Source organism: Eufriesea mexicana, unplaced genomic scaffold, assembly GCF_001483705.2.
Source record: "Eufriesea mexicana isolate 0111107269 unplaced genomic scaffold, ASM148370v2 scaffold395, whole genome shotgun sequence".
In the NCBI taxonomy this organism is placed as follows: Eukaryota; Metazoa; Arthropoda; class Insecta; order Hymenoptera; family Apidae; genus Eufriesea; species Eufriesea mexicana.
This window is the reverse complement of record NW_016908583.1, coordinates 1,000,601-1,027,477: the sequence shown is the minus strand read 5'-3', so window position 1 is coordinate 1,027,477 and position 26,877 is coordinate 1,000,601. Positions and strand designations below refer to the sequence as shown.

The following is a 26,877-nucleotide window of genomic DNA, read 5'->3' as shown; positions in this document are numbered from 1 at the left end:
AGAAATAGTTCTGTTATCATATGCAATTTTTTTTACATTGGAATTTTTATTAACATTTTCTCGAAGGCATACAGAAATATGAAGAAGCAACTTAAAAATAAGCGACAATTTCTTTTTTCCAAATATAGAGATATACTATTATCGTTTGTTTCTTCTATTATTTTTATCTTGAGAACATACTATCCAATTACTTTGGGCCACATCCATTGCATCACATTATTCACAATGAGAAAATATTGTTGACAGTATTAAACATTACTATCTTGCATTATCTTTTACCTACTTTTTTTCTGATTTATTTAATCACACAACATTCTAAAATTCACATGTCCCAATCTCGCAACAAATTATTGCTTTCTATGATAATTAACAAATTATTTAACAGAATATGTCACATTCTTTTACATCTACATAAAGTTTTCACTGAATATCACAATATTGTGATTAGGCTTACTTTGATAAATGTTATTAGAAACTATGAACATTTTGTTCATGTCCAAACTAAATGTTTCCGCGTTAGTTTTTTTTATTAATGTTACAATATAATAAAATATGGATAATTCGTACGTTATTTACCACTGTTAGGAAAAACTATAAATGATTAAATAAGTTTGTAACAATTACACCTAATAAGAGTATAGAAATTACATTATATACATACAAATATACTAAGGAAATATCGAAAATACGCAACGAACGTACGACAAATATCATTTTTCTTTCTCCAACTTTTAACGTAAAATCAATTAAATAAAATGTAATTATTAAATAAGTCCATATTTCTCGTTTCGCTTATCAAACAAACGTACCTTACCAATTATTAACATATTTATACAAATTAAAATACTGCGTTTCTTCGCCATTACAATTTTCATTAATAATTATTTTCTAGGAATCTGCAAGCCCTATCACTTTACATGGGACAGATGGGTACACAAAATATTTGTATTTTTTTTTCTTTACTAAACTTAAAACAAATTATTAGTAATTAGAAATATTAATTGTTATTAATGTTTTAATATTACTTAGAAATTTACACATCATTGCTCATTCTTAAATAGCGTGCAACTCTTTTAATATCATTATTACATAGCGAATTCTATCATTTCACTTTATCTAAGGATCTTTCAAAGCTTTACATCAGTCAGATAAATGATACTAAAATAGCGTTGGAAATACACGTACCCATCCACCTGTACTCTACGTATTCTTACTCACTACACCTTTATAAATCTTACAATTTTCTAAAATTATACTGCAATCTCAAAAATATATATCATAACTGCATTAACTCGCGCATCTTTGTCCTTCCATATTTTTCTTTCAATTTCCACTCGTTTACTTGTCATATTTCCGGTCACCCGAGATTAATACCTGTCGTAATTCTAAATTCTCTTTGAACACGATTCTCAAAGAAAGGTACCATCCTTTTTTTTCATTCAAAGCTTTTTCGAAGTCTTTTCTAGAGAAGATCCTAGAATGTACACTTTGCGAAGGCATAAAATAGTTTAGCTGGGAAATTGATTCACAGCGAGATTAGTTTAAAGACGGAATGTCGTAGTTTACATTCATCAGTTATTCAACAATATAGAAGTAAATGCTAACAATCCACGAATGTTAACATGTCCATATGTTGGCTGCGATCGCTTGTACTTAACATTCTTCGTGAGACTAGCTCATCGTTAAGGTATCCATTTCTCTTTCATCTTTGCTATCCTAAATGTGTATATATATATATTTTTATATATATATATATATATTAAATATGAAGTTTTTTTTATTTATCTTCGAAAGGCAAGCATTATGTCAGCACTGGCACCGCGGTCTGACGATCAGCGATTTAACCAAGGAGCTTTTTATTTCGTTCCATACTCGCTATATGTACGAAATATTACAGCAACATCTCATTTTCGGTTGATCTATTTTTTTTTTGCGCTATTTTTTTTTTGTTTTTTTTACTTTTTTGGTAATCTCTGGACATTGTTTTCTACGAATATATTACTATTGCAACTTAGGACATAGGATCTCTTAGAATCATATCTTTTCACGTAATTCTATGGACGATAAACGTTAACGAAATTACAAGTATTCCATTTAATCTAAGTAGAGAAGTTCCAGAGTGCGTCACTTCTACCTTATTCTTCAGCGACAGCGGTCCGCCGTCATCGCTCTGCATATTGGACATATCCGATTTCTTCGGCGGTACTATCATGTTCTCGTCGTGATCCTCGTTCTCCGTATCATGATCGTGACGAGTGACCTTGCTCACGTTCTGCGGAATCGCAGTAGTGCTTGGTTCCGTAGTCGTTGGGACAGTAGTCGTAGGAACTAGACTGTAATTGCCGAGGAAATAAATAGATCCAAATTCGGGTTTTATATCAAACATTGTCTCCTCCATGCGTATACCGTTTATCACACGAGACTTCGTCTCTCCATCCTCGTAATGGGAAATTAATGTTCCAGTGTAAGGTACTTCCATGTCGGTGTAATTAGCTCTTAGGGTAACGTTCACTCCTGTACCAGGTTCGAGGTACACTTCTACCCTGTTTTAAATATGACAAAATTATTCATATAAAAATAATCTATTATAATAATCGTACTTTGATCGAAAGTTTAAAAAATCAGTGATAATAATAACGAATCTCTTTTTTTTTACACATTGTACGTAGGACTGAACAACCGGAAATCATGAAGCTACATTTACTTGACTTAAGATGTAGATTACTGTAAGAATGTTTCCCACGAACGTTCTGAATCGAATGAAGGTAATAATTTGAAAATATTTATTATGAGGGTTGTAGAAGATTTCTTACTTCCTACATACAATGTGTTGATTTATTTCGGATCATACTGAACATAATACTTACGTGTACACGTCGGTAGGATTAGTGGTTTCCTTTGTGCCCCACATTATTTTTGGCAAAGCTGTGCCGTTCGTTAGCGTAATTGATGTGTTTAGGCCTTTCAGAATGGCGTGACCTTGACCCCAGTACATGGAATACTTGTACGTGTAGGCGAAAGCTTGCGCCATGTTCGCAGCTTCCGGTCCATTATTGGTGATCGTCGCCTCGCCAAGCACACGGGGTGTACGTTTAATCACGCGCTTTTTAGGCCAATTCAATTTAACCCTCGTTAGATCATAGTAGATCGGTTCCGTCTCAACGAGAACATCGCCATGCCTTGCGGTCCCTTCAGTGCCATCCTGATGAAAGAAAAGGATTAATGCTTAACTGCCGACATCATGACGAACATATAATCTTGTATGTGACAAAAGTATAAAAATTCGAGGTATAATAAGCTTTTCGATAAAAGTTGTATTCATTGGGTAACAGAGTGAAATAAAATTCAATATTTTTACTTGTTTGCTTCAATGTTGAAACATTTTTCACTGGTTTTTACAAAAATGATCCTTCCAGGACCAACATCCTAGTCACTGACTTAAAAATTTCTAGTTGTAAGGAAAAATTCATTGGAGTTAGGTCAACTTTAATCCAAGCAATGGGAAGTATTAAGTATTATAATATGTAATACCTAATACGAACATAATAAAACGTCAGAAAGCAAAGGATCACTGGGAAAATGAATTATTAGACCTTGCAGCTAGTTAATCCATCATCCCCAGTTAACAGGTTAACTCCTGACTAACAGAATGAAGGTTATTCTTCCCCAAAGTGTTAATCGATTACACATCCAATAAACGGAATCACTCCATTCATCATCACCTCACACGCAAGGATATTCCTAGTGCGGTTCTACCCAGCTGAAACTCCGCCGATTACCACTTCCGATTACCTCCAACCACCTCGACACATTCTTCCACTTGCATTCTCTCCGCCACATTAATTCGCCGCAAATCCTAAAACATGTGGTGAACACCCTTCCTCAGCGGAGGGCCGAATTGAAAACCAACCCAAACGCGTCTCAACCATAACCTCACAGCTGAAGGAACACCCTCGCTTTCTCGTGCTTCTTCCCGTCGGTTTAATCCCCTCCCGTCTGACTTGCATTACGAATCCGGATGCAAGCATTATAATCTCTAGCAAGCAATCTGTATCAAGGGAGAACACGGTCTCGTGTCAACAATGCGAATCGTGGAGCAATTACTTACGTCTTTGACGTAGCTGATACTCCCCAGAATGTTGTGCGTAGTCAAGGTGCCGATATAATGGGTGTACCTCAGACCCGTAGTGGTTTTGTTTTTGTCATTTTCCGCGGCGTGCCGGGCGACGAACATCTTCTCCATGGCCACAGCACCCAACGGGGTAGACCTGTATTTGTCCCAGTACTCCCAGTTGACGCGAGCCGCATTGTCCACATTCTCGAGCAGCTCGTATTTATCGTATGACTGCACGTTATCGTGAATCGTCACGGTGCATCGTTGCTCGTCACCCCTCTGACTGCCAGCCACCCAGACGGTCGTGTGCAACGCCCTGCATACGTACAGGGGCCTCTTTCTTTCCGATTTCTCCGCTTGATTGTTGTACGAGTCGTCTGTGGAAAAAGCGAGAGAAAAAGATCGTCTATGTATTTTTATTTCTAACGGGAAGGAGGATGAGGTGCAAACAATTGTGTATTTCTATTGTCGGAAAGGATAAACCGTCTGGCCAGGTGGAGGCGAGAAAAGTTAATTCACGGGCACTTTGGAGACGCTGTCGAGACATGATGCTTAGCGGCAATTAGCGGCGCGGGAAATTAACGAGAGCCAGCCAGCCTGCGTAACCGAGCCAGCTTTCCGGGTGTGTGTGATACGTGGCTAGTAGCTTCGTTAGAGGTTTTGAGGATATGACGGTCGCTGTGAGTTAGTTTTACTTGCTCGTCTTACGAGCGGAGATATTCGATTAGAAACGAGATATAACGCGTGTTAAAAGATATTGTCTTAACCTTTCCCTCCCCTGAAAAAGATTCGTTTGATGACTTCGGCATTGAAATGTCGAATAATATTAAAAAATCTTTATATTTCTTTTCTTTTTAGTATAAGACTAGTTTATTTGACAAGTTTAATAGTTGTACTGGTAAAAAGAAAAAAAAATACCAAATTTATATGAAGGTTGCTGATGAAGTCGACTACCGAGGAAGACCATATTTCATTTCATTTTTCCCTCTAGTTCTACGTACCTTCCGATTCTTCGATCTCGAAACCACCGATGACTATTTCCTTTGAGGGATCATAGTGAGCCCGTGGAAGCCAGTTAAGGGTGGTCGAGGTGATCAATTGGTACTTTGACAGGATGTGCACGCTGTTGTCCGCATTCGCCAGCAGCAGCAGAACGACAAACAGTCCCACAGTAACGTAGATCCTTTGCCAAGACATCTGCACAGTTTGATCGTTTTATTATTGCGTGTGAAAAGAAGATAAAAGAGAAGAAAAGAAAAAGAATTATAAAAAGGCCTATGAGCTTGCTTGCAAAGTCCATGTGACTAGGTTCTAATCCAGGAAGGGGTTGTATATACATGTATGTGGTAAATGAAGAGGACGAGTTCTAACGAGATCATTATTATAGTAGGGTTACGATATAACGAAATCGTAAATTAACGTTTATAAAATTTCCATTAAAAATTCCTCTATCACTTTGTAATATTTCTTTTAACTTTTTTACGCGTACGGCTGAAAAATTTGTGCCAATAATATTGTGCAAACAATATGCGACACCTTTAGTAAGAAGACAATTTCAAAATATATCGGTAAAATTAGAAAATAATTTAACGATATGTACGATAATTACGACACATTTATTGTAGATATGTACCAAGGTGGCGCTAGTGAGTTAAATGGAAAATCGTATTATTTGCATATACTACGAGGTAAATTAACAGTGGACCAGACATTTTATTACTAATCATACCTAGTAGCCAGCTATTTTATAACTATTCTTGACTGATATGTAGAAAATGCGAAATATCTCGTTGACAGTCTCTAATGGCGCAATATGAAATGCGAGATGTTTCGCCATGTATCCACCATGTCTTAAGAAAGACCCCTACTTAAGGCTTTTACCTGTAACAAAGACAAATTGAAGAACAAGAAAGCGAAATTGTAACGTGAGTATAAATTTTATATAGCGTGTAAGATATATTGGCACTGGATGAAGGATTTCTTCGTATGATTCTAATCATGTCAAGGATCCATTCCAAATATTTATATATTCCTACTCCTGTCAATTTCTGTCAATTCGCTTACCCTAGCGCTGATGTTTACTTTGATATTCGACTAATTTTACGACCTCGTCATATCGTAGCCCGTACTATATGATACAGCAAGTTAATTCAGTGGTAACCTGAGACATTAAGGTGCAGTTTACATCGCGACTGGAAAAATATGGATTTAGCAACGTGTGCTTCATTAACTTTTTAATGGGTGCATATTACTAACGAATTAGAGCTAGGGCTGCCTTTCGCGTGAATCTTTTTATGAAATAATATTGCGGTGTAATTCAATTTTATTTGGATAGTGCTTGAATAAGTTAATACTTTGTGAAGTGGTTCCTGTTTTACGGATGGCTTCGTTTAAGACCTAGTTAATGTCAGGGTAGTGTACTTTGTAACAAAAATTTGTGTTCACAGAGAGAAACTTAATTAAATATTATGGGGTACAAGTTTCTGAGTGGCATCAATTGTAAGAGATAGTAATTACCCAATTTTTCTGCTTTTACCATCAATTTTCACGTTTTAAAATAAGACATTGTACATTCTATTGTCAATGTGTTGAAAGAATTCCCATTTCCTTTCTCATAAGAAAATCACATATAAAATCTATCGCAGAACTAATACACTATAGTTTGCCACTTTTACCATTTTATGGCAAGTTAGAATGTCGTAATTATCTCGTATTCTGTTTGCGAATACTCTGACAAAAGAATTCTTCGTCATCTTTCCTTTTTCTAAACAGAGATAGTTCTTCGTAAGAGTAATCTTTTCTTAATGACCATTTGTTATTTTTACCATTTTATGAAAAATATCTCTAACGGAATCTATTAACGTGTAATTTAAAAAAAAGCCGTGGTTTCTATTTTACATTTGACGAAAGCAGACACGACTTTCCCCGACAGAAATAATTGTAACAAGATGATGTTTTCGAAAATTTGCCAGGTCTCCAGTTTCTAAATGTGATGTTACGTAACTTTCCACGGTTCTGCCGTGTTTTATAGCGACCTTAACTTTTGTAACAGTAATACCTCGCCTCTTTGCGATTATGTTTCTGCTTACAGAGCGTATCTTTAACACAGCCCGCGTATAACTGGATCTCCTACCTTGCCTCGTGTGTTTTCGCTTCAGTTAGTGGTAAGGAAACGAAACGAATGCGCGAATATCAGCGGGAGAGACCCTGGCGATCGCCCCAAAACCATTTCTCGCTATTGTCGTGTTCATACTCCATGTTTTCTCTTTTTTTTTTTGCTTGGTCCTTTAAATTCTTTATCTTTTTCTTCTTTAATTCCATTTTCCTTTTTATCAACGAATTTCAAGAAATTCTTATCTGAGAAATTCCTTTCGAGAACCTCTGGTTCATTTATACAATTAACACGTTTCGTGTCGCGAGAAAGTCGACGGAACTTGGAAAGGAAGTCGACATTTTTAGAAACTACGAAATATTTAGCTGCAGAAGAATTGGAATTTAGTATAAATTCTCGACGCTTTAGTATTCTTACAGGTGCAGCTCGTTGAAAATATGTATTTCTTTGTCCAACGAGAATTGACGTATAATTTTACGTAATTCTATCTCTTGTTCTCATCTTTTTTTTTTCCTGGAAACTTTCTTGAGAATCAGATGAAGATTAAAAATTAATGAAAATTAATGAGCAAAATCTTGAAACTGCTAAAGGCAAAATATTCTTCGCCTGTTTAGAATTGATGAAAGTGATAGTTCCTGGAATAAGATTAGAATTAAAATTCGAAAGCATCGATCTTGTAATCGTGTTTTTACACGTGTCGAGTTAACATTCGAGAAAAACTCGCAGAATATTCAAAAGTTTCTATCTAAATTCCCCTCGCGATACTGGCTAATTAGAGATGTACCTTAAGCATGCAAGAAAATTCATTTTCAAAACCAGTCTAGGATCAAATCCGATTCTTTTAACTCTTCTCGACGAATTGAATAACAATCAGGCGCAAGAAATAAAACTAAGAAAAATCCAATTACGCAAAAATTAGAGGTTCCGCTGATTAATCTTCAAACCTTGCAAACTTTATTAGCCGTTCAGGCTTCTTCCTATAATATTGAAGTATTTCGTACGAGTTTACAAGGATTTCAATGCCGTAACGGAAGCCGCAGTTTTGCCATCATTAGCGGGGTTCATAAAATGATAATATCGAGAAGAAGAGGAAGAAGAGAAAGAAGAAGAAAAAAAAGAAAAATTCGGTCGTAAAATGATGTTCAACTGGAGGGAAACACGAACGCGCCAGTTAGCTCCCGAGGTGTGTACCCGGTATATATCTTCGATACAAGTTACTGTAACGGTTCCGTGGCATATCCGTTTACGTGATAATACACTTATTTTATAACGCTCGTGCCCCACTGCGTTCGATTCGTGCTCTTTCATTTGAGGATTTCGCTTGACTGCCTTCTAAAACCACTCGTGAACACCGAGCCCCCCTCCCCCATGTGAGAGTAAATCTTGTGGAATTTTTAAAGGATATTCAATGTTACTTCGTCATGGGTGATTTAATATTAAAAGGAAAAATTGTTCGAACATGATCATGGGAGTTCAGCTACGGTTCTATTTATAAAGGATTAATTAAATATTTAAGGAAACGAGTATTCCTCGGATAACGAATCTTGTTCAAGATATTTCAATTAACAGAGCTCGAGTCGATAAGAATTATTGGTAAAATTGATTGCTATCGGGAAGAATTTTTGTTTTTGTCATTAGTGGAAAAATTAATATCGAGTTTTATTTAGATAGAAATATAATTAGGTGTATATGTGTTTTTACCTTTATTGTTCTGGTTTAATTATCACAGATGTTTAGGTATATGTTACAAGTTGGTAGTTTGAGTGTTTAATGTACGTTTATCCCCAGGAAAGGGTTCATGAAGTGGGGTACGCGTACCCCTGGTATCTCTGTATTTACGGAGTAGTTCGTAGTATGTAAACTTCTTTAGATTTTAGCTGTTACGAAGGACGAATAATTGAAAGAAGATACATTAAAAGTTTGTTCCATTTTCGCAATACAGTGTATAGTGCACATACCAAGGAAATGTACTGTACTTTTACCGAATGCTGAAATTAATGCGAAACAAAAAACATAACGAGTATCTACAAGGCAACAGTTCCAGTGGATGCGTTTCCCAACGATGTAATGTTCTCGCACATGCATCAGTTTTTATGAAAATGCCCCGGGGTCGAGTATTCTACTCTTCAAATGTTTGATGAACTCGTCATTTGGTCGATTATGCGAACACTGTGCATACTTTGTTCCTCTGCGTAGCGGAAGTGTAATGATACGCGTCCACCGTAATTATCGACTATTACGTTTGTCCAATAAACATTCCGCATTTTATGATTCGCAGTGCTACCGAATTCGTAACGTAATAATCTCGGCGATTCATAAATTTATCCGTCAGGACGTTAATCCGTTAGAAAATCCACTGTAACTGTAGCCTAATAATTCATAAATTTATTCGTCGGAACATTAATTCGTCAGAAGACAAATCCGCTATAATCATAGCCTAAGCATACCTACACTAATAGTGGGATCACGCAATATTGCGGGACTATATACTGCGTTAATTGCAGCATAATGCATACAAGTGGAAATAAAGACCATTCTTTATTATAAAAACGTATATATATATACACACACATACACCTTTAGCGAGTGGTTCAGTGCTAGACATTCTAGAACATATATAATGTACATGTTCTTCGAAGCGAAAGGGTTAAATTAGCTTCGACGATAATAAACGTTAAAAGTTAGTTGGTAAGTTTACGTGCAAAAAGAAAGACATTGTTGATTTTTGGTATAGCTCCAAATCATGATCCACTTTGGCAAGCAAAAGAGATTTGAGATCACAAAGAGCGGTGGACGCTCTTTGTTCTGTTGCGTAAAAAGCTGAACAAAAGCGTGACGTTGTAGCTAGAGGAACAAAAGAGCATCTGTGTTTTCCGTCCCATATGATTCTGTGATTTACCCCTGGGATCAATTTCGTTTGAGAAATTGAACTTTCGAAATGATGCAATTTTCTGTCGAATCGCGAGATTTGTTAAACTACTCAGCATCGAGCTATTAAATCTAAAAGCGTTCCAGGGACCTTTGATCTTCTGGAAAAAGAAAGAAAAAAGAAGAAAGAATTTTTTGTTAGTTTAGATTTAATGTACGATTGATTTCTCTTCCCTTTTAAGATTTCAATGAAAAATAATCATATAAATAAATTTCAAGGAAGAGTCTTTTATCTATATCACTCAACAATTAAATTTCGTTTCCTTTAGCCCTAGAATTTCTCTAATTCTACTAAATTGATCCCAGACTCGTGACCCTTCGATACACGAAATCGTTAAAAACCGCATATGTTTTTTAATTTATATATATATTTAATTAAGATACTATATATATAATACGTCATTTAATACTACTATGATGGTCACTCTGTTGACCACCATTGATCTTTACGTTTGAACCTTATTGCTGATAATGATCAATAATCAAATAAATACGTAACACATCAAATTCTTTACGTCACTCGATAACATAATTCAATTTCGTGTTTCATTACTCGTTTTAAAGTAATACGACCGACCATTGACGTAAGGGAAAAATTTATCAAAATACGCTTGGTGGGGAATGTGTTAACCCGTAGTTTAACAAAACGTTTCCGCTGTTGTCTACGATTTCCGCGGATGCGGCGCCATTGTTCGTACCGCGATCGAACGATCGAAAAAAGGCTCCGATTCGCCGGAGGTATCATGCATTGTGCGTTCTACGTGGAACGCTAGATCCGGTAATGGTCGGTTGAGCACGTTGAACGACTGGCAATAAAATCCCCGCCCTGTTTGTCTCCGAACCAAAACGAGAATTCCTCTCGGTTCCAGAGAGAATTTTTTTTCCTACAAATTGAATATACCAAATTGACGTGCTCGCAGGATGTATTTGGATATTAGGTTTTGCAACGCTTTTTTATCGTTATTAATCTTTCGCGATCTTTGTTAAGTGGCGACTGAGAATCACCCCTCGAGTGCAAAAGGTTAGGATTACCACGCGACAGGTTTCCGAGGGTAACAGAGGTAAATCTGTAAGTATAAGTTACAGTAAGATTAGTCACACGGTGTTAGATTAATGTTAGCTTGAATTCTTATGTTTTGATACATTATGGATCAGCTGTGAGAATTTTCCGACGTTCTATTTCCAGTTGCTCGATTAGCCAAGCTATTTTATCGAACGACCAGTCGTTGGTGATTTAATTAGCCTCGAAAACGAGGTATCTCCTGTCGAATCTCTAGCTGCATCTCCATTTATATTCCGAAATGGAAGTACGTCCTACATAAATGCGATTTAATAGAAGATGCATTAAGCGGGTTACCCGAGCTGTTCCAGCTGGGTAAAAGAATGAGAAACGAGAAAGATAAACTACAAATATCCGATTATGTTTCTACGTATCTATTAAAGTATTTATGTATCAAAAATTTGGATCGCTATTCAAGGATAATCAAAATGATATTTATAAACACTCAAAAGTATGTTAAGTATCAAAGGTACCTAAAGAGATACCTATGTGTAACTCAACAAGATATCTGTAGATATAGTGCATGGTGCTCCAAAAGTACCTAATCAATACTCGAAAACTACTTTTACAGATATCTAGATTACAGAATTATCCGAAGTATTCAAACAGATACCTGATTTGTAAAAAAATAAAAATAAAAAAGGAGGTGCCTGAATATCCATGACACCAGTGGTTCCTAAAACATATACCTGAAATCCAGGTAATGCTCGAAGATGTTTAATATTTCAAGAATATATCTTTTAGATAAGATATCTAGTATAGGGTACCCGAAGAGGTACTTAAAAGAACATTTCGTCATAACGAGGATCAAATCGGATCAGAAGCTACGAGACACTTGTCCATGACATTAGAAGGTTTGAGATACCACGTTGGGCGAGTTTATTATCGTTCGACCGAAAATAATAGGATAAAGAGGTGGTGTGCACGTAGTAGGTGGCCTGTCAACAAGTTCCTGGACGTTAGCTTGCAACCGGTTTCTCCCGATACGCGAAGCGCCAGGCGATAATGTCTCGGACACGAATTAAAGAGCCTCGACACAACCGTATCTGTTTTAGCCGTTCCTTTTTCCTTCCGTTCGAAAGTGCGGAAACTCATATCAATGACTTGGATTCCATCTGTCTCCGTTGTACGCGGCGTACGCTCGTTATTACGACTCGAGCATCCCCGTGATCTCTCCGTGTCTTCTTACGTTCCCTTTTTCGTCCATTTACCGCGTTCCACGTCCATGTCGAGAATTCTTCTTCCATGCGGATCACGGTCACCGTGGAATTCCGGTTACATCATATCCCGGCTTCCGTTTCGGTCCGAGGAAACCCGAATTGCCGATTTAATCTCGTTCTTTTTTTATTCGTATTAACAAATTGCACGCGTTTCCTTTCTATTATACGTTCTTAAGGAAGTGAAATTGTTCTCATTGCATTTAAATGAAAAATTTGTAATTTCGATTATAAGTTCCCAAAAAATGAAGACTCGTGTGCCTCTGTTTGGAACGGTAAATAAATCTCTGAGTAGAAATTCGCCCTTATTTTCTATTTCTTTGCGTTACTCCAAATGTAATTCTTGCAAACCCTGGAAAGTACGAGTACATTTTGAAGTAATCGATAACTTTTAATTCCGATAACGTATACCGTCGACGTTCCTTATTTTTCTCGGGAAAGCACAACGATTACTTATCGTGTCTAGGTTATATATTGAAAGTCGTTACGGATAAATTTTCATCGTTAATCGTATCGGATTGCATAGTTCGATCTTTGTCCGTTCTATATTCAAAAGGCGTCTCGTTCCATTTATTATTCCTTTGATCACGAAAAAGAAACATTCTGCATCCTCGACCCGGCAGTACAGTTCGAAATGAAATTTTCCTCAAAGTGGCCATGAAAATGAACATCGATTGACACCAGAGAGAAAACGACAGATAGAAAGGGAGGGGGAAAAAGAAGGGACTTCTCTCGTTGCGGCTTCTGTCCAGATAGATTGGTTGCGGCCACGCGATTCGATATCAAACCGCGGTACATCAAAGGGATCGAAAGCTGCGAGTTGAGCAAACGTAATAGAGAAGAGAAAGACGAAGAGTAGGGAGAGAACTATGCACCCTAGTCACGGATGATGACTCCGTCAAGGTGCACGATTGACAAGATTTACAGGCAAAAGGGAGCGAGAAGGAGAAACAGAGAAATGGTGTGCACTATGTGTGCCGCATGCATTATTAACGCGACTCGTCCTTCGTGCAATTCGGTCAGACTGGATTCGTATATTTCATTTGATACGACGCCGACCTACTGACCTTAACTGCATGGAACTTTTATATGAGCCAAGCATGCTGGCAAGTTTATTTAATTGAGAGCGCCGCGTAGCAGAAGGTATACATAAACGCCAGAGACGAGAAGTGGAGACGACAGAGCGATAGTAGGACTGTGATTATCTCTGCGGGCCTGCACGAAATTCAAGGCGTTCTTCGTGATGATATAATAGTGGTACGTGTCATTAGGTGTATATACGCGGTTGCATACTGATCTTTGTCGTATATATAACGTACATGCATATATCGTATTCTCGATGAAGATTCTAGGTTTTCACGTGTTTCTTGTCGTTGAATACGCTGCGTAAGAGCAGACATGTCGTTATAAAATGTTTTATAATATCATTGGTCGGCATATACATGATCATCGTGTAAAGAATACACCATGTGTGATACACGTGGGTTCGCGATGAGTTTCTGGTCGCTGCGTACGAAAGACAAGAGAAAGGGTGGTTAATGCTAAATTAATCGATTATTTATAATATGTACAGTTGACCCTTGTATAACGCGGATATTGAGTCCCGGAAAAATGTCACGTTATAAAAATTGCGTTATGCGAGGTTCACATTACGCAAAACGAAAAATAGGATTACCATTAGGGTTACAAAAGTGATTTCTTAGAAAAAATAATTTAGGTATTTATTTAAGAAAAAGAATATATATATATGTATTAATCATGAGGATGCATCAAAATGTATATTACATAATGAAAAATTAATAAAATTAAATCTAAAACTTATAGGCAACGTTGAAAAAAATTTCTTTTTCTTTTTTTTCTTAATTTTAATTTAAGCAGACTTTTTAAGAATTTTTAATCGAAAGTTTAGAAACAAACGATCATTTGATCCACCACGATGAATTTAATATTACATAAATTGAAAAGATAAATAAACGAAATGAGAACATAAACAAATGTATTAAACGTGTAAAGAAATAAAGCAAGAATATAAATCAGTAAATCGAAGCGTTTAGGTAAATAAATCTGGTGAAGGTTTATGATCCTTCTAATGTACCGTACATGTAATAATTTCATCCTGAAAGAGCAATGCGAGTAGGCTGATGATCATGTGTATGTTAATGTCGTATTTGAGAGAATGTTTCTATTTTTAAACAATTAATAATTTGTGGGGGTCAATCGACGTAACGTTATGACAAGTACGTCCTTTATGTAACTAGCTACAAGATACTTTATGACGTCTGGAGTAGTTTTTCTTGAAAATGTAATTTGAGAATATGTAGTACAGTCAGTTTATAGAAACCTTTGTATTCTTTTTAGAAAAGTTTCTTCCCGTAATCGTGCAAATCTTATCTAGCACTCGTGCTACACACAAGTAGCAATTAACACTAGAGTTACCGATCTGTAATTATCATACCGTACACAAATGATAATAATTGAAGTGGTATGATGGAAAACGTGATTATACGTATCTACGTTTTTATCCGAATGAAAATCAATATTTTACCAAAAAGAGTTACACTTTTCTAGTAACTACAAAAACAAAATCACGCGTTTGATAGTTGCGACATTAAGTTTGTATTCTCTCGACATCACATTTCATCGCGATACGAAAATGAATATTATGCACGAACTATCGCTCAAATAAAGCACAACTTCATCCACAGCTAAGTATTTTGTCCAACGAACGCTACTTTCTAAAACGTGTAACGAGACGAAGAGATACGATCTTCTCGCCGAGACCATACCTAAAGGGGTCATCGACCTTTCTGACGCGAAACATTATTCCCGCCTCGACGAAACAACCGAAAAATTACCCCCCGATTATCCCCAATTCGAAGGTAATCTTACCACCCGATCCTCCACGATCGTCAACCGCTAAATACCACACCAATTAAAGAAACCTTTCCCCCGATGATACGCATCAGAAAAGAAACACGAAAATCACGCGATACGCTGATGCATTCGTGGTGAAACGTTACCGATGAAATTAGATAATTGACTTTCACGCTGAATTAACTCTAGAATACCTTCGATCCTTCTAGAGCTAGTAATTTTAGAGAAAGTCCGGCCATTCCCTTGCCTGTGAATCACTCTTTCGTTTCATGCTCCATCGAAAGCGTTCCTACGAGTTTGTGGGAATTGTACGATTTTTTGGTATTTCATGATGTCACTTGGTCATTGTATATCATTATGTTCGTTTGTTCTCTATTTAAAACTACCCATTACCTACGATAACTTATGTTTCAACCGATTAGTATCATATGTCTACTGGTGACATCATTCAGAGTTCATTATTACCGCGATAGTATCTACTATCTTCGAACAATGGAACTTCCATCGCGTTTCAATTTTAAAGAAGAGATCGGAGATCGCTAAATGGCAAATATTCCAAAAATGTTTCAAGCTTCCTATCATTTTTCTTTTTTTTTTTTTTTCTAGGACATTTTATAGATCATCCAGGTACTTCAGAATCTTCTGTATCGCGAACGAACACGATTCGTGTATCGAAGGTCGAGTTTTAAAGGCTGGTAAAGGTGGACACTTGAAACCTTTCGTATCGTAAAAGGAGCGAGCATTGGTCGATTGCGCATGAAAGGGACCAGTCTGGAGGGAACATATGCACTGATAAATAGATTATCGTCCCCTGCATCAACGCGAAAACCGATACGATTAACGCGAGATATTTCCAGTATTTTCCAGGATGCAGCATCGTTCTGATGTTTGTTCAGTTTGATAAGAATGTAAACGTCTGGTCTGAGAACGTCTAAAACAACCCTCAGATGTTTCATGTACGAGGACTTATCTGATAGTCGTATCAGTATTTTTCGAGCACGTTCACACTACACTACATACGTCTTGATGTTAAAAGATACTTGACGGTATCAGGAACGAAAAATAAATGACGAAATATTTAAGAAAGGAGAAAGAAAAACAAAGATTGACTGTAAGAGGCAAGAAAAAGAATTATATTAACCCTTTGCGGTCCAAATAATATTCGACGTTCTGACCCAACTGATTCACAGTCAAAAACATGAAACACACGAAATGAGTCCAGCTCGACATAGAAACGCGAAGAGTCCTAACTGCATAAGCATGTTCTCACTGAACGCCCATCATCATCAACATCATATGTGCAACATCGCGTCCAAGTTTGCGTGTCGTGAATCGCTCCAATTTCCTAACTGGTTCCAAGTTCGAGTAAAATGATAATCGGATTGATCTTCATCGAATTAGCACGGTCGTTCCGTGCACCAAACGAACTTAGCCTCGATTTCGCGCCGCGGTATAGTTCACAAACGCCTGGTGCCGTGAAACGCGTGACCGCCTCTCGAATTTATATAATCCCCCCTGTAGATTAAATAATTTCTTCGCGTGAGAAAATCGTTCTGTCGTCTGATAGAAAAATTGCTGAAATTTTCCGACAACGAACGCGTTAACGGCTGCTGCTACTTATTGCAATTGCACCGTTGCGTTATTTGATAACGCACTTCCTGTACCATAATGCGAGCGCATATATCGTGTATATAGCATGCTGATTGTCATACACCTACTACCGAAAACGAGAAGAGTAAACAGGGGTCGCGCTTGGTATGCCGGAACGGTAGATAGGGCATGTCCTTGCCTTGGAATACCAAATGAGGAAGGTATCGACTTTCCACGGTCATGCTATCAACGTTACCATGATAACACCCCCGCGTGGCAATCCACGCCGGAGTCAAGAGCACTTCTTTACGTGGATTTGCTTCTTAGCCACGTGCACACACGCATAGTATCCCTCCTCCTTCGTACTCCGCTGCAATGACACGGGTGTGAGAAATGAAGGAAAGAAATAATGAAAGAAAAAGCTGGGACAAGTCCTTCAGACTGTGGTAATGACGAGGAAGAAGTAAATTCTGCCTGGTACAAAACAAACGTCATGAAGAGACCTCGGGTGTACACCCTGCTGGCGTCACGAGTCGTGCACAATAGAACAAAGAACTGCACAGCTTGTTGATTCGACACTTTTGTTTTCACGACTGATGTATATTGTGTAATGAGTCCTGTAGAAACGAGGATAATATCGAGTTAGTGGAGTCAAAGTGTTTAGATTGCATTGACGGTCTAATTCTTTCACGAGTATGGCTGTACAGCCGAACAATTTGTGTAAGAAGAAAATTTCAAGCTTATGTTGGTGAAGTTAGAAAATAATTCAATGCTATATACGATATTTACGATATATTTATTGCACATACGGACCATGGTGGCGCTAGTGAGTTAAATGAAAAATCGCCTTAAGGCTGCCTTAAAACGCTTATTCGAGTACGGATTAATAGAAGGCTGTGGATTTTAATCGGAATGTCTAAACAGTTAGCTTTTAAGCTGTTATCATGTTTACATTCGGAATACCATTATGCTTACATCAGCACGATATTAAATCCAAGAATCAAAATTGATTCGACTAAGAGCGATTCCACAGCTAATTTCCAGTTCTCCGATTGAAGAAGTACATGTTTAAAATTCTATTTAAGAATGATTAATATTTTAATCTTCTTTTATAGAGGCTATCCTAGATTTTGGTATTCAAATTTTACTGCTATATTCCGCGAACCCAAGGAAAAGAGTTATACAGACATTAGACGTTTAAAGCTTCATAAAAAGGTAAAAAATACGGAATACGCTTCATTTATGGTTTTCGCGATGGAAATACTCTGCATAGGTACTATAAGAAGATATCAAAACGGATTCCCTAATAAAAGAACATGGAATTATATTACAATGTTTCCTAACCAAATCCAATTACACGAGTATCGGATAACATCGAATAGAAATAGCGGGAAACTTCATCGCGATTCGTACGTTTATCGATATCATCGTCGGTTCGACGAATAATCATCGACTCGTTTAAGACATCAGAAATAAATTTCCGAAATTGACCCCGATGAGCACTTCCTGCTACCGGACAATCGATAATAACGCTCCAGGGAAACGTGATTCATTGCGTGCCACGAATGCGTCAGCTCCTCCAGTTGAAATTCATGGGAGGGTGTGCATTATTCGATCATTCGATTTCGAGCACCTACAACTGCTATATACTGTGCCACGGAACGGAGAAAAACAAAGTTTGCTCCAAGTACGAATCATTGATCGATGATGTATGTAAATGTATCTAACGATCGTGCATCAACAAGAAGGAGACGCAAGGTATATGACAACCAGTGATACCGGTTTTTTTCAGAACCTTTAGCACGTAGATACGAACATAACTTCTGAAACCTTTTTTTCGTTGTGCAATTACGTCACGCGCTGAAAATATTTTAACGTTGACAATCTGGCTCTCGACATCGCGGAACAAGTTGTAAAATGCTAACTGCTTAAGGTCGTCTTGTTATTGCTCTTGCAATACCGATTCCACGAATTGTAGCTTCCTTGACCTGTAAACGCTCGTTAAACGAACTTCGACGATCACCATTTCTATTTGTGAAATTTCTCTCGCCACTGCTGATACCCATCTCTGTCCTCCATTGAAAATTACCAAATCGATGAAGCAAGCAGTATTGTCGCCCATACGGAGCCAGTCCAAACGCACAAGCGGAATTAATGATTTGTTATTTGCGATTTTATAGTTATTACTATGCTAATGCGACAACTTGGTCAGCGTGGAACGATAAAAGTGCCAAGACGAGGATTTTTAAATGCGATTGCATTACGTTAACAGATTGCAAAATAATGAAACCGGTCGCAGAAACGAACTGCTCCGCGAAGTTCCTCGTTTCCATATGAATATCCTAGCGACAAGGCAACGGGCGGCTGCAGTATCTATTTATCACTGTCAAGGGCACCTATGCAACCGGATCGTCTCTCTACAGTCATTGTTAAACTCATTTCCGTCGCTCGATTGCTCGTGAGTGCATTGAAAATTGAACCACCAGTTTACGGCTAGCAAGACCCCTTCTCAATGTTGTGAACGTTTAATACCACTTGGAAAACCATGTTAGAAGTATACGAAATTATACTTTTAATCGTCTTTCGTTTGAAATGTCTCCGGCACTTTCCTCGCCATTTATTATTCGTTTCTATCTCTTTGTAGTATTTTCTATTCATTTTTATTCAGAATCCATGTACCTTTTATATGTATGAAGTTAAGATAATCTTTCATCATGGTGTTCTAAATTGGCGGTTAATTCAATTCAATGAATTCCACGTTCATTAACTTTTTTCTTTTTTCATGCAAATCCGCCTGAATAATCGATTATGTATGAAGCTTTGTATTTAATTTCAGGATGGTTTATTCAGTCCGATTTAGAGGCAATCCTCGAGTCCTTCAGATCCAATTCAATGGATCCTCCACTTCAATCTCGATCCAAGAGATTGAAATCGTGCTCCTTGAACTCGTTGAGCGAACCCCGCCGGTTTCTAACGCTCGATTTCCACGAACTTGCTTTAACACTGTTTCGCCGTCTCCCTCTCGTTGAACCCGCGATGTATCGAGTGTCTAATGTGTTTTATCTCGAGGCAACGATATTTCCGACAAATTGAAGATAATAAACTAAATTTCTACCGTATTATAGTGTACATAGATAATAATACATCTCTAAAAAAAATTTCTATTTTTTCTTAACGTTTTTTTTTTTTTTAGATAAGAACAAAGTAATGAAATTGACCAAGATATAACGTTACAGAAGAAACGCAATATTGCATTGTCTTTTGAAGGTATCAAAAATTTATCAATGACTGGCGTTAGTCGGAGTTTTATATAAATAATGAATAATAAATGAAAAATAACGATTTCGATTTATTCGACGTATTCGATTTATTCGACGTATTCGATTTATTTGTTATTTGTTATGAACTTTAAATAATGAATAATTTTGATTTGTTCGTAATATACGGAGCTACCTTACTCTGAAACCTACCTCAATAACCGTTTAAAGTAAAACTAAAAGAACATCCGGAAGCCATAGTGTGACAATTAAGTCTTCTATTTCCACCCTACGAAATGTATACTCGAAGCTATACGAAAAAAGAGAGAAACCATAATGCGAAAATAGTCTTCCGTTTCTATCCTATGAAATATACAATACAAATATTTCTATGAAAAAGAGAATTGGCATCGTGACAGTTAAATCTCCCGCCATTACTTTCAGAAAACTCATCAAACTATTAACCCTTAACATCGAACTAAAATCACTCAGAGATTTCCACATGTGTTTCTCTTATACATTACCATGAATCTCTTTTCATTAATATACATATTAAATAAGAAAAGAAAGAAAAATATCAGTTAATATAATTTTGGGGGAAAAGCCAAAGTACCAAATGAAGGTTAAAGTCGATTCGTAACGTATTCACAAAATCACCTCGCACTTTCAATTGACCAATGATTCATCACGACTAACGTCAGAAAGACCCGTTGAGAAGAATAACCGCTTAAAAACAAAACCGCTAGACGATTCGATATGGTACAGTCTGTTGAAACGTCTATTCCTTTCACAGCGGTGTTTCTCACGATTTCGAGATTTTAAATCAACTTTGATCGAACGATAATTCTTCAACGTGAAATTAGAGGTACAATGAACAAGGGCTCTGCGGCCGTCGTCGATACCTCTCTATGAATAATTACGTCACTACCGCATTATAGATATTTACACGCCGATCTTATGTCATTTTCCACTGCACCACGTTTCCAAGTATTCGAATTTCGACTCGTTCCGCGCTCGAAACGATTCCACCCGAAGTTCGCCGCACGCCCACGAGAGATGTCTAATACCGTGATGACGTTCAATAGATTCAAACGGGTTGAATCGCGAGCTTGACCAACGAGGGAACTCGCGTTATTCGAATGGAATTCGAAGAAGAAAGCAAGAGATGTAATGGAAAAATTCTGTAAGAGAATCATAGGTAGTAGAGTGAATGAGACGTTCGATGATTTATGAGTTTAAAATTTTTAGGTTAGGAATATCCTGCGATCTATTTCTAAGGAATTCTTTCACAAACAATGCGAGAAAATGCAAAAGCTTGGAAAAGTCCGAATTAAAAATAGTTCAAGGATCGTGAGAAGCAGAATTCTAGAATAAAATCAGCGATTCATGATTTGGTTAATTTTCAGGAAGTGAAATATCGCAGAGAGTGAGATACCCTGAGAATCTATCCGAGAATCTTCTTACGAAAGGCGCGAAATACAAAATCGTAATTAAAGAAAATAGCAAAATTTCGGAGAATTAAAATGAAATTTAGCTTGAACTAAGGAGAATATATTTACATTTTTTATATATTATTGACAATATTCTGTATTTTGAAACATTTACATGAGAATAATCTAAAAGGATATAAAATGATCATTGTTCATTTCGAACGATAGAAACTTCGATGTACCTCGTAGGAAACACTTTGGTATCCCGATTCGAGAAAAGAAGGAAAGGAACACAAACGGGGATTCCCAGTGCGAACAGTTTTGAGCGTGGCGCGAAGAAGAGCAAAGGCATCAGGCGTTGGACCTCGAGTTTATCGAGATACAGAAGATCTTTAAAGCTGACGTGGCTCGTAGCCGTATAGTATGACCTTCGTCGGTCTACTTTACGAAGGCAAAAGCCTAAGTGGGGGATACACCTTTTACCCTCTTGCTGTCCCACAGTCTCTCGAACTGCTTACCTTGTACAACGATAATAAGAATATTAATACTACTTCCACATAAAGTGATACTTCTTTCCACTGTTTAGGTATCAACTAAGAAAAAAATTTCGGTGACAACGTTACACGTGCACTTCATACTTTCTCACACTGTATAAGCCGGCACTAACTGAAAAGGCAACGACTAATGGGGTAGAGCATCCACGATGATGTGAACCAGATTATGAAAATCAGAGCGAGCCACGTAGGTTAAAAGCTCGTTGCGGTGAGCGATAATGATGTCACTTTTATTAGCCTCATCAGGGTCGAAGCATCCTCGACAGGGGATCCACTATTACTTAATAACTGACACGATCATATCATGTATCTTGTTATACGTCTATAGTACAATTTTCATCTTCACCTATCGACAACTCGTATTGTATGTTTTGCATTAGCATGTGATGCGGGCATCTTGCATAGTTGGCTATTCAGCTGATCGATTTTTAATAGCCCCACCCAGTTATTAATAATTTCCAATCCGGCGGACCTTCTTCCTTTTTATTTTGTTCTTAATTCTTTTATTTTAAATTTCAAAAGAACCCATATGTAAAATTTTAACAATCTGATACAATTACATACGGTTCCTCGGCTGATCAATTTTTTAACGTTTCTTCTCTTGCTGTCCTTCTCTTATTTGTTTATTTATTCATTCTTTAATCGTGTTTGTACTGAACTTGCAAAACGGGATATTTTTATATCTATATGATTGCTCATAGCTGTAACGACCTAATTAATTTCTTAATGACCCTTAGCTTGGTCATTCGTTTTTCTTCTCTGATCTTCCTTCTCAAATAATTTGTTTACATGGAATATGGTATTGAAAGAACATGAAAAATCGATAGCACAGAAAATATTTTGTATTGTAGTGGTGGAGCTGTGTAAGTAGGTCGCCCCGTTGGAGCATCAGTTTGTGTTTCATTTCATCAGATTTTTCTATTGTAATGAAATTTTTTTCGAATACCAGTTTATTTATTTATAATATTCCTATTTTTACAGTGTTCCCAGTTGCTGCTTTGGCAAAGGTTTAACATATTTCCATATGGCGAGAAATTTAAAACATTCAAGAGAATTTTCAGATAAATTTGGACAATTGGTTGAATAACTATTAATATTTATATTAATTATTATGTTAATTGACTATTTACGTATAAAAATAATAAATTAGATAAATATATCTCTTTGTATAATGTTTCATTTTCAGTTACTATAATGTTGAACGATACAGTAGCATTTGTTGATAAAACGGAAATAAATCGTTAGCATGTTAATATTATTAGAGTGTTATCCATTGGATGCATCTTACACCTTATAGTTGCACAAATTTCAATATTTGACAATGTGCATTTTTATTAAATAATCGAGCATACGTATCATTCAATTGTACATATGTATTATCCTCGTTTATAAGTTTGCATATCGCGCATTATTATCTATTATTCACGGTGAAAGGTGATGCATGAATGTTAAAATAAAAGAAATTCGTGTAAACTACACGAATCGAAAACATTTAACCACCATTGTTAAAAGTAATTCACGTTGAATTGTGAAATAACAATTTTGCTTGTAATTCTATGGTTCTTCAACTTTGTTTACAATTGGACGTCATTATAAAACACTAACAGCATCTGTAAATTGTAAAAATATCGAACAATTACTTTTACATTTTTATTTTTTAAACCAATATTTAAATTCCTTAATTTCTGTCACATTTAATCGATTCCAATTTCACTGTATTTTTGGTTCTTCAAAGAAATGCACCTGAATTCTCATTATCTTGTATGGTGTCAAGATATAAGGAAGTTACGGCCCAAGATTTCTTAGATTTTGCACACAATATGCCTCTATTACAGTGCATCACTCATCAAATTTCCCTGTGTATCCCGTTCGAGGCATCATAATATCGCCTGTTGTACTTTAAGATTTAATAGAAGCTCGTGCATGGGTAAGATGTATATAACGGATACGCAAATATCATGAGTGCAGAAAGTGCGCGTGTGCTAGGGAAATTTCCAAGTTCACCAGCGCACCAGGCACCTTCATCGATCTGCCGGTACACGATGCTATTGCTACATTTACGGCATTCACTTTTATTCGAGATTCAACGAGTACAAGGTATTGACCCCTGAACTTGACCTATACCGAAGATATACCTGCTCTAAAACAATTACTGGAATAGATACTTTTTTCCTTTTTAGAGACCCCAAAGCGTTATAATATCCTTGGATGTTTTCACAGTATCGCCAATTCTGCTCAAAATCATGCAATAATTTGAAATCTATAAGTTCACAATTTCCTCTACTACCGGTTCGACCACATCGATTAACTCCCTAATCAAAAATTGAAATATTCTTATACATTATCATTCTATTCTTTTATACATTATCATGAGTTTATTTCTCTGATTAGGAAATATTTTGTCAGATGTATAACACATTTATGAAACTCTAATGTAAATTATCGAATTCGCAACAATATTACGAATGTAGGCTTTACATGAAATGATAATTAAAATAATATAATAATATAATAAATATAACGATTATATTCAGTGAAAAAAAGTCAAGATTCCTTACAATGGTGATACAGTGTCGTGTTTCTCAACGAAACCCGATTGCGTTCAATAATCGTAGAGGAAGGAAACAGTCGTACTTACTATTGCATTATCTTAATCCAAATAATGCGAGCGTCCAAATGGCATCAAGGGGACGGGTATTACGCGATATGGCACTAGATGTCCAGAGTTTTATTCTGTATCGCGTAACAGATCGTACGTTGTGAAATATTTTTTTGAATACGTTTAAAAATTTCGCGTGTCAACGGCCCGCCGTAGCAAACGTCGGAAAGTATGTAAGCACACTACATCCGCCAAGCAAGTGGCAAGCCGAATAACTGACGCCAGCGCGAGGACTCACAGTGTGTCCCACCCTCCCCCTTCTTTCTCTGTGCGTCTCACTACCTCTATCTAACTCGATCTTCGTCTCTCTCGTGTTGCTTTCGCGTGTTCTCCCTTCTTTCTTCGTATTGCTCTCTCAAACCTACCTCGTCGTGATGATTCCAGCAGCACACTACTAGCGCGCCGAACCGCGATGCCGCAACGCGTGCCTAGAGCACACTTTGAGACCGCGCGCGCCTCCCAGCTGCCGTATCGACCCCTCCCCATTGGATGACACATCCTCCAATAACGAACCTCGAGAAAGATTACGTCACTTTGGTATTATTGACGCCAACCATCCGGTAGCATCGCAGTGCTGGATTCTTTAGGGTGTATCTTTTCTTTAATGGAGGATGCAAGAATCCTCAAGGGGTAGTCAGTCACATGAAAGCCTCTCTACGTCTAAAATTCGCACGGAATCTCTCCCTATCCTAAATAAAGGATACTTACGCTTACCGCGAACCTGAATGATATGGTTTGTTGTACTTTGTAGGTTATCTTCCTTTTAGCATATAAATTTTCTGTTAAATACTTTGATTTAATTGTACAACTGCATGACTTACATGAGTTTTTGTAATTTGGATTTTAAGAATTAAGAATTAAGAATTAATTGAAAATTTAAAACAGCAAATAAGTAATTAAAAATATTTATCACAAAAAAATCTTTAAGTTAGCGGGTTATGTTATGCTAAAGATTGGTATGGAAAACAAATTACTGTTCAATATTACCATTAATGTCTTTCTAAGTAATGTTTTAAATTGCATAAATTAATATTAAAATAACAATAACAACCTGTATATGTTAAGAATGTTCACAAAATGTTCACTATATCTAATTTTACGTATAATTTTATTTATGTTGCCAATTATAATAACAAATTTCATACTTTTCAATAACAAATTCCATTTTTAACAACAAAAGTTATGCAATTCCCATCAGTGAATCAAATTTATAGTTGTATAGATACGTCACTGGAAAACACCCCAACTTTACCTCCCTTCTATTACATATATTTTTTCTCTATATATATTACCTTCTCTGCAGCTATAGGAATTAAAATAAATTTCAATAAAAATGAAATCCTTCTTCTAGTCGAAGAAAAGAACGGATTTATTAATTCTTCTTTTTGTCCCAAATAGTTTTATAGATTAATAGATTTATTTATTCTCATCTCAGTATATAATGAACTTTATATACAGATATTAACATAGATTCATGTATTCTTGCAGCACACTAAAAATAATGAATGCACCTTTAAGATATACATATCCTTAATTAATATGGCGCGGGTTCAGTTTCCGTCCCGCGACAAATTTCATGTATATGCACCGATTTATGAGTGATAAAACGTTGAATACGGAGAATGTCGTCACCGACTCGGAATTTAAATCCTGCGACTGTGTGACAACGTTAAGTAGGTGCTCTCAACCCTTTACTCTTTGCTGACTGGCTGACACGCCGGCCAACAGGGTCTCTCATTTGTAAATCTTCTGCCGTTGCAAAATCAGTCGTTGAACTTACCTTTGCCTCTTGTACGAATGCCAAGTACCAGAGTCGCGACTGTTCGTCTGAAGTTTCTTCCCGTCAAGACATTTCCTGGTTGTTTGAAAACACGCAATTCACATATCTTTCTAACCTAAACTATCGTCATAACTTTTTACCACGTTTGAGATTTGTAAAAATTGAATTTTACAAATTTTAGAATTATTTTTTGTTAATTAAACGATTAATAGTTTGATAAATATATAAAACACAGTTGAAAGACATAATGGATCATCGGGATAAAATAAAGATCAAACATTCTGATCTTAAATCATTACAAA

The 26,877-nt window shown here is 36.7% G+C and overlaps 2 protein-coding genes across 4 annotated transcripts in view; one reads left to right on the top strand and one right to left on the bottom strand.

Annotated features, from left to right (window-relative positions):
• The window catches only part of Miga (mitoguardin), a 31,056-nt gene that overhangs the window by 1,215 nt on the left and 2,964 nt on the right, over nt 1–26,877 (top strand). The window lies entirely within an intron of this gene.
• uzip (beta-pore-forming protein unzipped) lies at nt 1,029–25,221 on the bottom strand. 3 transcript variants are annotated; one of them, XM_017896889.1, is made up of 6 exons: nt 24,775–25,150; nt 5,844–5,995; nt 5,116–5,311; nt 4,109–4,491; nt 2,868–3,202; nt 1,029–2,543 (listed from the first exon to the last, which is right to left on the bottom strand). In XM_017896889.1, exons 3-6 carry the CDS (start codon nt 5,309–5,311, stop codon nt 2,045–2,047), a joined length of 1,413 nt encoding a protein of 470 aa, XP_017752378.1. In that variant the 5' UTR covers nt 5,844–5,995; nt 24,775–25,150; the 3' UTR covers nt 1,029–2,044. The 3 variants fall into 3 exon arrangements, with proteins under 3 accessions (XP_017752378.1, XP_017752377.1, XP_017752376.1); XM_017896888.1 differs by lacking the exons at nt 5,844–5,995; nt 24,775–25,150 and adding an exon at nt 25,161–25,221; XM_017896887.1 differs by lacking the exon at nt 5,844–5,995.